Genomic DNA, 12,634 nt, shown 5'->3' with positions numbered 1-12,634 from the left:
CAATCTGTCCATGGAGATCAAAAAAGGAAAATGGCAGACTTTCTGTTCGTCTGAGTGGCCCACATTCGGCGTAGGTTGGCCGCCAGAGGGAACCTTTGATCTTACTGTCATTTTTGCAGTTAAAAAGATTGTTTTTCAGGAGACCGGAGGACACCCGGACCAGGTTGCCTGTGTCGTGGTATGGCAAGACCTCGCCCAGAATCCCCCTCCCTGGGTGCCACCCTCCAGCAAAGTCGCTGTTGTTTCGGGATCAGAAAATACTCAAAGGCCACCTACAAGGAAGCCTTCCGCCCCTCCCCAACCCCCCGTCCTCCCGACACCAGATGACCTATTTTCTCTCTCTGAAACCCCACCTTACCCGGCGGCTCCGCTGCCCCCTCTGGCCCCTCAGGGAAACAGATCGGCACCAGGCCGAGCGCCCGGTGATCCTAGCCCTGAGGGACCGGCTGCGGGGACTAGGAGCCGCCAACCTCGCAGTCCGAGAGACGGCTCCGGTCCTGACTCCACCGTAGCTTTGCCCCTCCGAGCCATAGGGCCCCCAGCTGAGCCTAATGGCTTGGTCCCTCTACAGTATTGGCCTTTTTCCTCAGCAGATCTTTACAATTGGAAGTCTAACCACCCGTCTTTTTCTGAAAAACCAGCAGGACTCACGGGACTTCTTGAGTCCCTTATGTTCTCTCACCAGCCCACTTGGGACGATTGCCAACAGCTACTCCAGATCCTCTTCACCACTGAAGAGCGAGAAAGGATTCTTCTGGAGGCCCGCAAGAACGTTCTCGGGGACAACGGGGCCCCTACACAACTCGAGAACCTCATTAATGAGGCCTTCCCCCTCAATCGACCTCAATGGGATTACAACACGGCCGAAGGTAGGGAGCGTCTTCTGGTCTACCGCCGGACTCTAGTGGCAGGTCTCAAAGGGGCAGCCCGGCGCCCCACCAATTTGGCTAAGGTAAGAGAGGTCTTGCAGGGACCGGTAGAACCCCCCTCGGTTTTCTTGGAACGCCTGATGGAGGCATATAGGAGATACACTCCGTTTGACCCCTCTTCTGAGGGACAGCAGGCGGCAGTTGCAATGGCCTTCATCGGACAGGCAGCCCCAGATATCAAGAAAAAGTTGCAGAGGCTAGAGGGGCTCCAAGATTATTCCTTACAAGATTTAGTGAGAGAGGCAGAAAAGGTGTACCACAAGAGAGAGACAGAAGAGGAAAAACAAGAAAGAGAAAAAAGAGAGACAGAAGAGAGAGAGAGACGGCGCGATAGGCGCCAAGAAAAAAAACTTGACTAGGATTTTGGCCGCAGTGGTAGGTGAAAGAGGGTCTAGAGATAGGCAGACAGGGAACCTGAGCAACCGGGCAAAGAAAACACCTAGGGATGGAAGACCCCCTCTAGACAAAGACCAATGCGCGTACTGTAAAGAGAAGGGTCACTGGGCAAGAGAATGTCCCCGGAAAAAGAACATCAGAGAAGCCAAGGTTCTATCCCTAGATGACTAGGGGAGTCGGGGTTCGGACCCCCTCCCCGAACCTAGGGTAACACTGACTGTGGAGGGGACCCCCATCGAGTTTCTGGTCGATACCGGGGCTGAACATTCGGTGTTGACCCAACCCATGGGGAAGGTAGGGTCCAGGCGGACAGTCGTAGTAGGAGCAACCGGCAGCAAAGTCTACCCCTGGACCACACAAAGACTTTTAAAGGTTGGACATAAACAAGTGACCCATTCCTTTTTGGTCATACCTGAGTGCCCTGCTCCTCTGTTGGGCCGGGACATTCTGACCAAACTAAAGGCCCAAATCCAGTTTTCTACAGAGGGCCCACAAGTAACATGGGGAGATCACTCTACCATGTGCTTGGTCCTAAACCTAGAAGAAGAATACCGGCTGTATGAAAAGCCGGCCTCTCCCTCCATCGACCCATCCTGGCTCCAACTTTTTCCCACCGTATGGGCAGAAAAGACAGGTATGGGACTGGCCAATAACGTCCCACCAGTAGTAGTAGAGCTGAAATCGGGTGCCTCACCGGTGGCTGTCCGACAGTATCCAATGACTAAAGAAGCCCGGGAAGGCATCAGACCCCACATCCAAAGGTTCTTAGACCTAGGGGTCTTAGTGCCCTGCCAGTCGCCCTGGAACACCCCTCTGCTACCAGTAAAAAAGCCAGGGACCAATGACTATCGGCCAGTCCAAGACTTGAGAGAAATTAACAAAAGGGTGCAAGACATTCATCCCTCAGTCCCAAACCCATACAGCCTCCTGAGTTCCCTTCCGCCTAGTCACACTTGGTACTCAGTCTTGGATCTCAAGGATGCCTTTTTTTGCCTCAAACTACACCCCAACAGCCAGCCACTGTTCGCGTTCGAGTGGAGAGACCCAGAAAAAGGTAACACTGGTCAGCTGACCTGGACACGGCTGCCACAGGGGTTCAAGAACTCACCCACTCTCTTCGACGAGGCCCTCCACCGGGATTTAACTCCTTTTAGGGCTCTCAACCCCCAGGTCATATTACTCCAATATGTGGACGACCTCCTAGTGGCAGCTCCCACATATGAAGGCTGCAAAAGAGGGACACAAAAGCTCTTGCAGGAACTGAGTAAGTTGGGGTACCGGGTATCAGCTAAAAAGGCCCAGTTATGCCAGAAAGAGGTCACCTATTTGGGGTACCTGCTCAAGGAGGGAAAAAGATGGCTGACCCCGGCCCGGAAAGCTACAGTTATGAAGATCCCTACTCCCACAACCCCCAGGCAGGTCCGCGAATTTCTGGGTACTGCCGGATTCTGCAGGCTCTGGATTCCTGGGTTTGCTTCCCTGGCTGCACCCTTGTACCCCCTGACAAGGGAAAACATTCCTTTTACCTGGACTGAGGAGCATCAAAAGGCTTTTGACCACATAAAAAAAGCCTTGCTGTCTGCCCCCGCCTTGGCTCTCCCAGACCTCACCAAACCATTTACTCTATACGTAGATGAAAGAGCCGGTGTAGCCCGAGGAGTGCTTACTCAGACCCTAGGACCATGGCGACGGCCAGTAGCTTATCTATCAAAAAAACTGGATCCAGTGGCCAGTGGGTGGCCAACCTGCCTAAAAGCGGTTGCTGCAGTGGCACTCCTCCTCAAAGACGCTGATAAGTTAACCTTGGGGCAAAATGTGACTGTGATTGCTTCCCACAGCCTCGAAAGTATTGTGCGGCAGCCCCCCAATCGGTGGATGACCAATGCCAGAATGACTCATTACCAGAGTTTGCTGCTAAACGAAAGGATATCTTTCGCGCCCCCTGCTGTCCTGAACCCAGCTACCCTACTACCAGTCGAGTCAGAATCCACCCCAGTACACCAATGCTCAGAAATCCTTGCTGAAGAAGCTGGGACTCGACGGGACCTGAAGGACCAGCCATTGCCCGGAGTGCCTGCCTGGTATACAGACGGTAGCAGCTTCATTGTGGAAGGTAAGCGGAGAGCAGGGGCCGCCATCGTAGATGGCAAACGGACGGTATGGGCAAGCAGCCTGCCAGAAGGGACATCAGCCCAGAAGGCCGAGCTAATCGCCTTGACGCAGGCATTACGCCTAGCCGAAGGAAAAAACATCAACATCTACACGGACAGCAGGTATGCTTTTGCCACTGCTCACATTCATGGGGCAATATATAAACAGAGGGGACTGCTCACTTCTGCTGGAAAAGACATTAAAAATAAACAAGAAATTCTGGCTCTGCTAGAGGCCATTCACCTCCCTAAGCAGGTCGCCATTATCCACTGCCCGGGCCACCAGAGAGGAAATAACCCTGTGGCGGCCGGGAACCGGAGGGCCGACGAGGCTGCAAAACAAGCCGCCCTGTCGGTCAGGGTGCTAGCAGAAACTATAAAGCTTCAAGAGCCAATCGAGCCTGCTCAAGCTAAGACCAGGCCAGGAGAGCTCACTCCTGACCAGGGAAAGGAATTCATTCAGCGGTTACACCAGCTAACACACTTAGGACCAGAAAAGCTCCTTCAACTGGCAAGCCGCACCAGCCTCTCCATCCCGAACCTCCGGTCCACTGTTCAAGAAGTCGCCAATCGGTGTCCAGCTTGCGCCATGACTAATGCGACTACCACCTACCGAGAGACCGGAAAAAGACAACGGGGAGATCGACCCGGCGTATACTGGGAAGTAGACTTTACAGAGGTAAAGCCTGGCCGGTATGGGAACAGGTATCTGCTAGTATTTGTAGATACTTTCTCTGGATGGGTAGAAGCTTTCCCTACCAAAACTGAAACGGCCCTGACTGTATGTAAAAAGATACTAGAAGAAATCCTGCCCCGTTTCGGGATCCCTAAGGTGATCGGGTCAGATAATGGCCCAGCCTTTGTTGCTCAGGTAAGCCAGGGACTGGCCACACAACTGGGAATAAATTGGAAATTACATTGTGCGTATAGGCCCCAGAGCTCAGGTCAAGTAGAGAGAATGAATAGAACCATCAAAGAGACCTTAACTAAATTGGCCTTAGAGACCGGTGGAAAAGACTGGGTGGCCCTCCTTCCCTTAGCGCTGTTCAGAGCCAGGAATACCCCTGGCCAGCTTGGTCTGACCCCTTATGAAATCCTCCACGGGGGACCCCCCCCCATACTTGAGTTGGGAGGAACACTGGGTCCCGATGATAACTTTCTTCCTGTCTTATTTACTCACTTAAAGGCTTTAGAAGTTGTAAAAACCCAGATCTGGGACCAGATCAAGGAGGTATACGAGCCAGGTGCCGTGGCCATCCCTCATCCGTTCCAGGTCGGAGACCAAGTGCTGGTCAGACGCCATCGACCCAGCAACCTTGAGCCTCGGTGGAAAGGCCCGTATCTGGTATTGCTGACCACCCCGACCGCAGTAAAAGTTGATGGCATTGCAGCCTGGGTACATGCTTCTCACCTCAAGCCTGCGCCACCCTCCGTACCAGATGAATCCTGGGAGCTGGAGAGGACTGATAATCCTCTTAAGTTGCGCATTCGGCGGCGGCGGAGCAAGCCTACCAAGTAATAACCCTAACCAGCCCAACACCCTCACCTGGCAGGTACTGTCCCAAACTGGAAAGGTTGTCTGGTTCAAGACAGAAGTCCACCCCCTTTGGACTTGGTGGCCCTCCCTTACCCCTGATATATGTGCCCTGGCGGCGGGTCTCGAGGCTTGGGATATTCCAGAAATTGATGCACCGGCCTCTAAAAGAGTCAGGCCTCCTGACTCAAACTATGAAAATGCTTATAACCAGATCAAATAACTCCCCTTGGTTGACCACCCTACTGTCAACCATCGCCGGGCCCCTATTACTCCTCCTTCTGTTGTTCACCCTTGGGCCCTACGTCATCAATAGACTAGTCCAATTCATCAATGATAGGGTAAGTGCAGTTAAAATTCTGGTCCTTAGACAAAAATACCAAACCTTAGATGACGAAGATAACCTTTAATTCCGCTCTAAGATTAGAGCGATCCACAAGAAAAAATGGGGGAATGAAGGAAGTGTTTTTCTTTTTTCTTTTCAAGCTAGCCGCAGTATAGGGAAAATACAGCCAAAAAGTCAAGTTAAGAAACAAGGGGAACAGAGTCAAACAGGATATCTGTGGTTATGCACCTGGGCCCCGGCCCGAGGCAAAGGGCGGATAGTTCCCAGAAATAGACAAGTCAGTTAAAGTTTCAAGAGTGCCCCTCAGCTGTTTCAAGGACTCCCACTTGACCGAAGTTCACCCCTGGCTTGATTTAAACTAACCAATTACCTTGCTTCTCGCTTCTGTACCCGCGCTTTTTGCTATAAAAAGGACCTAGGAGCTCTACTCGGCGCGCCAGTCTTTCGAAAGACTGAGTCGCCCGGGTACCTGTGTGTTCAATAAACCTCTTGTTTTTGCATCCGAAGCCGTGGTCTCGCTGTTCCTTGGGAGGGTCTCCCTGAACTGACTGACTACCCACTGCGGGAGTCTTTCAGAACCACATACATCAAGGTGAAATCCAAAGTCTTTGATTCTCTGGCTAGTTCTCCATTCTTTTGATAGACCTCATGGCTTCATGGAAAGTGGCTCCGTGGTGAGAGAATTGGGAGAAATGGAAGAGATCGCAGCCTGATCTTGAAAATGAAGGTGGGAAACTCACATTGAGATAAAGATAAAGAGGAGCAGTGAAAGGACCAGAAGGGGGTGAGGACCATGGTCCTGATCAGAAGGGCCTGTATTTATCCTAGCACCACGACATCTATTCAGCTGGGCCTAGAGAGCAATGGCAAACTGTATCAGCTGCTTCTCCCGTGCAGGTGGCAGCTACAAAAAAGAAATAGTTAAAACATGCATTTCCAGATGTGTGTAACAGTTCAATAATTCCACATTAGTGTATATTAATCCTTTCTGGAAATTGGCATTAACTCGGCTTTAGCACTAGTCTAAATAAACACATCAGCTCTGAGAACAGGAGCTTCTTTGCATAACAGCTGCATATAGCATCTGCATCCTGGTTATAGGTTCCCTGTGCATTACCTCTGAAATGAGCTACACTTTTTCTCTTTACATTTAGCCGGACTCAGAATAGTTTCTCCTTTTGCTGTCAGTGATGGAGAAGAAAGATGCCATTGTAATTGCCAGTTGGCCTGCAGAGTAATGCCCTGTAATTGACAAAGATTGCTTAGCTGCAAGGAAGAAAGATACACTGATTAGGAGAGATCATCTTTAATATTACATTTAACCTGCACTCTTTTTCCCCCTTTTCTTTTCACCTGAGCCCTGTAAGGGATGTCTCACATTCTTTGCCATGCTAATTCTCTTTGAGGGGAAAAAAAAAAAAAAAAAAAAGACATGCAGCACGGTCCACAAGGGCACAAGGGGACACTCGGTTCCTCAGAAGTCATTTCACTGAATTGGGAAGTTTAAAAGCTTTAATATGGATATGTGCGGAACTGTCCAAAAACAGAATTTGTTCTCTATCACATTTAATGTCTCCTTTGACCTGCCAATCCCAGCGGTGGCCAAGGATTACACCATTTTTCATCTGTGCTTCAAATTACTAGGTCAGATCTTTAGATCTTCATTATTCTTGTTTTTTTGCCTTTGCTCCTGAATTCGGGGTTGTATTGCATTTTTTTCTTTGAGAATCACATCGACTCTTTTTTTTTTTTTAGAGAGAGAGCTTTTAAAAACTGCACTGTTAGAAAAAATATATATGGGTTAAAATGCATTTTTCATGTCCTTTCATGTTCTATTGATTTTTTTTCTCTCATTCTTCTTACAAAAGAAAGTTTTAATGCAGTTTTGGGGGAAAAAAAGAAAAGAAAAAGTAGTCAGCAATTGATCTCTCCCCCAGGAGTAAAAATACTCGACATCTTGCTTAGAAATACAATATATGTGTATATATAATGGGGGTGGGAGGTGGTGAAGCCGCGTTAGTCACCTGTGACACAACTCTTCTCACTATTAACAGTGTTTTAATAGTTATGAGGGACTTTTAACTCTCCACAGTTTTTGATGTGCTTTTGGGATGTTCAATATGAAGACAGATTAATTATGCCTAAAGACTAACACTATCTAAAGAACATGTATTTATTTGTTGAACTCCTATATATATGTCCCTACCTCTCACTCTCTGTGAGTGAGAGGTCATATGGTGAAATGGGAGAGCACTGAGTTAGAAGTTGGGGGTATCCAGGTTTTAACCCCAGCTCTAAGACCTCAGACAAGTCACCTTCACCTCTTTGAGTATAGGTCCCATCATTTGTGAAATGAGAGGCTTGGTCTGTCTCTAAGGGAAAGTCCAGTTTTGACCTTCATCTGTTTTGTACCTACTCTATCAATATTCTGCTTTCCCATGCATTAAGAAAAAAATGTGAATGATAGATTCAACATGTCTCTGTTATTACAAAGTACTATATGTCACTTCCCATGTGTTATATTGTTTCTGTCATCCTTGTGTTTTTGTACACATCCTGTGCCTAGAGATATTTTAGCAACAGTTCAACCAAGTTCTCTCCTTATTCAAAGTTATACTTGCACATACACGAGTTACGCTGTCCAAATAAAGTTAATAAATTGGGGTAATTGTCCAAATAAGCCAAGTCAAAAATGCTTTCATCTAAATCGAATTGATGCTGCACTTATTTTAGCCCTAACTATAATTTACTTCACTTCGGGGGGTAGACTAGTGTGCATACAGGTGTGCATGGGAGGTTGGGGAGGGAGGTGAGTGAAGGAGAGAAAATCCTCTTGCAGGAGTGCAGACCTTCACTATAGACTGCCTGGGTTTCATAAATCACATGATCTACTTACCCTGCCCCTTTACTGACCAAACCCTATCCATTTGAACGTACATTTGACTCGAACATATGGAAACCACAGGAAGATTTGGAAAATATATGTATGCACAAAACCTGGTTTTCTATCTGAGCTGAGCTCCAGATGTGATTCAGTTCTTGGCTGGCTGTTGGGGAAGAAAACTCTTCTCACCAGTGGATCTGTACCACTTGCTGTCAGCTAAGAAGCATGACAACACTCCTTCTCAATCAATGGTCTCAGAACAGAGCTGGACATCTGCTTGGCTTCCCCTCTTCCTGCCTTCACACTCGAAACATTTGCCAGGCCTCCTATCATCCCAGCAAGGGGTCCCAGCCCTGCCATGGACAAGTGCCACAACCAACTTTTAGGCAAACTCGGGCAGCTTCCCAACTCATCCCTATCTGTTGTTCCTTATCCTGGGTTCCCATTAATACAAGCTTTTTTCATTATTTCGGTGTTAGTCTGTCTTAAAGCTTTCTGCGATCTGCTGTAAAGATTATTGATTATGAAATATTTTGTCTTTATGAAGAAGTCATTCTTTTTTAAAAAATTTGTGTAGAAATAAAAACCATGTGTATCATGAGCCAAGCACTATGTTATAAGTGCAACAAGGATCAAGGACGACCCAGTGTGTCCAAACTGGCCAGCTATGTGGCTTATTTTTTTCTGAGTGTAATATGAGATTAAATTATCCAGATGGTCACCAAAATTCTTTTTACCACATAATGCCCCTTTCCACATTTTTCTTTGCTCCAGTCAATGCTGTTAGCCTGGGAAACAGTCTAGTGAGACCCTGCACCCAGGATATAACATTTCTTCCTGGACAGCCAGACGTGGCAAATGTTGGTCGGTGGACAGAACTTGCCAATGCTTATTCTCAAGAGAAAAGTCCTGAGCCTTATTCAGTTGTATGTTGAACCGGTAGTTTGGGGCCAGAAAGTTCTGAAGTGTCGACAGAAAAATGAATGCGCTTTGAAGCGACTGTTCCCAACATGAGGTCACCTCTCACGCTCCCTGGTGCCCCTCCCCTCACCAAAGGCGGGCAGAGCCATGCTGCGCTGGCTACCTCTCGGGAATCTGAGATTTAATTTCAGTTTTACCTCCAAACCTTTGCCTGTTTCTAATATCTTATGATATAGAGACAAGTTCTCTCATGGGATGCCATGTTTTCTTTCAAAATATTCATTTCATTAATGATCACACTGGGTTATTATGTTTCCCCTGTACTATTCTATAGATCATTTTTATTATGTAGACATAAACTCTCTGATATTATAATTGTGAAGTACATATTATGAAGACAAATGCATTGGTCATAATGAGAATGGATTGCCAATAAAAGTTGAAAAACAATGAACCGTTTTAAAAAGCTAAACCTTATCCAGAGCACTGTTATTTTGAATGCTCTGTGGAAAGGCCCTTGGATGGAAGTAGCTTATTTTTAGTCTAATGTTGATAAAGGTTTGACTTTGGAAGCATCTTAATTATCTGATAAAAGCCAGACTCCTCTGCCTTGCTCACCTCTAATGTCTAATGTCTTCTGCTGGCATTAAAATTATTGCCACAACTCCAGAGAGAGAAACGGGAGATAGCAGCATTGTATTTCTGAGATGTGAATTAGAGTTTAAAGAGTCACTTGGTTTTGTTTAAACAAATTACAAAAATAATGGGTTGCCCTTAAAAGGTCTGTTTCATATATTGTTATCCTTCACTGTGACACCTCTGACAGTGTCATTCCCAATATTATGTCTCCCAGTCGTTGCTAGGAGAGAAGAGTGATTTCTGGGGTCTTTTTCACTTTGTCACTGATTCTGAAGAACGGCAGAAGGATGACAACAAAGTGAGCCAGTGGTCCCACACCCTGGACACAGGGTCACACAGGGAGGGTGTGCTGAAGAATACACAGGTTGATCGATTGATCAATTAACTGATTGATGCGAATTCGCCACCTCTGAATTCACACAGGTAAACACAGGGAATGCAGAGAACATAAAAAGAGGCCAGAAACCAAGGTGGAAACCAAGAGGAAACAAAAGGAGCAGATCCAGACCTCTGGCAGTTTAGAGGAGCGTGAGGTAGTGAAGGAAGTGCTTTTTACAAGGGTATAGGGAAAATACAGCCAAAAAGTCAAGTTAAGAAACAAGGGGAACAGAGTCAAACAGGATATCTGTGGTTATGCACCTGGGCCCCGGCCCGAGGCAAAGGGCGGATAGTTCCCAGAAATAGACAAGTCAGTTAAAGTTTCAAGAGTGCCCCTCAGCTGTTTCAAGGACTCCCACTTGACCGAAGTTCACCCCTGGCTTGATTTAAACTAACCAATTACCTTGCTTCTCGCTTCTGTACCCGCGCTTTTTGCTATAAAAAGGACCCAGGAGCTCTACTCGGCGCGCCAGTCTTTCGAAAGACTGAGTCGCCCGGGTACCTGTGTGTTCAATAAACCTCTTGTTTTTGCATCCGAAGCCGTGGTCTCGCTGTTCCTTGGGAGGGTCTCCCTGAACTGACTGACTACCCACTGCGGGAGTCTTTCATTTGGGGGCTCGTCCGGGATCGGAGACCCCCACCCAGGGACCACCGACCCACCAACGGGAGGTAAGCTGGCCAGCAGTCGTTCTGTGTCTCGTTTCTGTGTCTCGTCTCTGTGTCTGACTCAGTGATTTCGACTGTCTTTTCTGAGCGCGCGCATTTTGGTTTCAGTTTGTTCCGGGTTAGTCGCTCTGGGAGCGAAGTGCGGGTAGCGAACAGACGTGTTCGGGGGCTCGCCACCCGGCAATCCTGGGAGACGTCCCAGGATCAGGGGAGGACCAGGGACGCCTGGTGGACCCCTTGGCAGAGGATTATTGTGTTTTGGTCTCACCGCGTCTCGGGAGGCGCGCTCTGCCATCGGACTCTTTCTTCTATTTCTACGGCACTCGGTCTCGTCGCCGTTTCTGGTTTCTTTTTGTCTTAGTTGTGATAGGTCTTTGCGTCGTCGTTCCCCTATTGGAAATTTTCGAGATGGGGCAAAGTGCCCTTACGCCCCTCTCCCTTACTCTAGATCATTGGAAAGATGTCAAAGCCAGGGCTCACAATCTGTCCATGGAGATCAAAAAAGGAAAATGGCAGACTTTCTGTTCGTCTGAGTGGCCCACATTCGGCGTAGGTTGGCCGCCAGAGGGAACCTTTGATCTTACTGTCATTTTTGCAGTTAAAAAGATTGTTTTTCAGGAGACCGGAGGACACCCGGACCAGGTTGCCTATGTCGTGGTATGGCAAGACCTCGCCCAGAATCCCCCTCCCTGGGTGCCACCCTCCAGCAAAGTCGCTGTTGTTTCGGGATCAGAAAATACTCAAAGGCCACCTACAAGGAAGCCTTCCGCCCCTCCCCAACCCCCCGTCCTCCCGACACCAGACGACTCGCTCCTTCTCTCTGAGCCCCCGCCCTACCCGGCGGCCCTGCCGCCTCCTCTGGCCCCTCAGGCGATCGGACCGGTGCCGGGCCAGGCGCCCGATAGTTCCGATCCTGAGGGACCAGCCGCTAGGACCAGGAGTCGCAGTGCCCGCAGTCCGGCAGACGACTCAGGTCCTGACTCCACTGTGATTTTACCCCTCCGAGCCATAGGACCCCCAGCCGAGCCCAACGGCCTAGTTCCTCTACAATATTGGCCTTTTTCCTCAGCAGATCTTTATAATTGGAAATCTAACCATCCTTCTTTTTCTGAAAAACCAGCAGGACTCACGGGACTTCTTGAGTCCCTTATGTTCTCTCACCAGCCCACTTGGGACGATTGCCAACAGCTACTCCAGATCCTCTTCACCACTGAAGAGCGAGAAAGGATTCTTCTGGAGGCCCGCAAGAACGTTCTCGGGGACAACGGGGCCCCTACACAACTCGAGAACCTCATTAATGAGGCCTTCCCCCTCAATCGACCTCAATGGGATTACAACACGGCCGAAGGTAGGGAGCGTCTTCTGGTCTACCGCCGGACTCTAGTGGCAGGTCTCAAAGGGGCAGCCCGGCGCCCCACCAATTTGGCTAAGGTAAGAGAGGTCTTGCAGGGACCGGTAGAACCCCCCTCGGTTTTCTTGGAACGCCTGATGGAGGCATATAGGAGATACACTCCGTTTGACCCCTCTTCTGAGGGACAGCAGGCGGCAGTTGCAATGGCCTTCATCGGACAGGCAGCCCCAGATATCAAGAAAAAGTTGCAGAGGCTAGAGGGGCTCCAAGATTATTCCTTACAAGATTTAGTGAGAGAGGCAGAAAAGGTGTACCACAAGAGAGAGACAGAAGAGGAAAAACAAGAAAGAGAAAAAAGAGAGACAGAAGAGAGAGAGAGACGGCGCAATAGGCGCCAAGAAAAAAACTTGACTAGGATTTTGGCCGCAGTGGTAGGTGAA

The 12,634-nt window shown here is 48.6% G+C and overlaps 1 protein-coding gene across 1 annotated transcript; it reads left to right on the top strand.

Annotated features, from left to right (window-relative positions):
• The first annotated feature begins 2,682 nt into the window (after positions 1-2,682).
• Positions 2,683-5,861, top strand: LOC134375558 (uncharacterized). Its single transcript, XM_063094102.1, has 2 exons — positions 2,683-3,598; positions 3,732-5,861. Exons 1-2 carry the CDS (start codon positions 3,485-3,487, stop codon positions 4,992-4,994), a joined length of 1,377 nt encoding a protein of 458 aa, XP_062950172.1. The 5' UTR covers positions 2,683-3,484; the 3' UTR covers positions 4,995-5,861.
• Positions 5,862-12,634: the final 6,773 nt, after the last annotated feature.

This window comes from Cynocephalus volans, chromosome 4 (assembly GCF_027409185.1).
Source record: "Cynocephalus volans isolate mCynVol1 chromosome 4, mCynVol1.pri, whole genome shotgun sequence".
Lineage (NCBI taxonomy): Eukaryota > Metazoa > Chordata > Mammalia > Dermoptera > Cynocephalidae > Cynocephalus > Cynocephalus volans.
The sequence above is the reverse complement of the archived record's forward strand: the minus strand, read 5'-3'. Positions and strand labels throughout refer to the sequence as shown.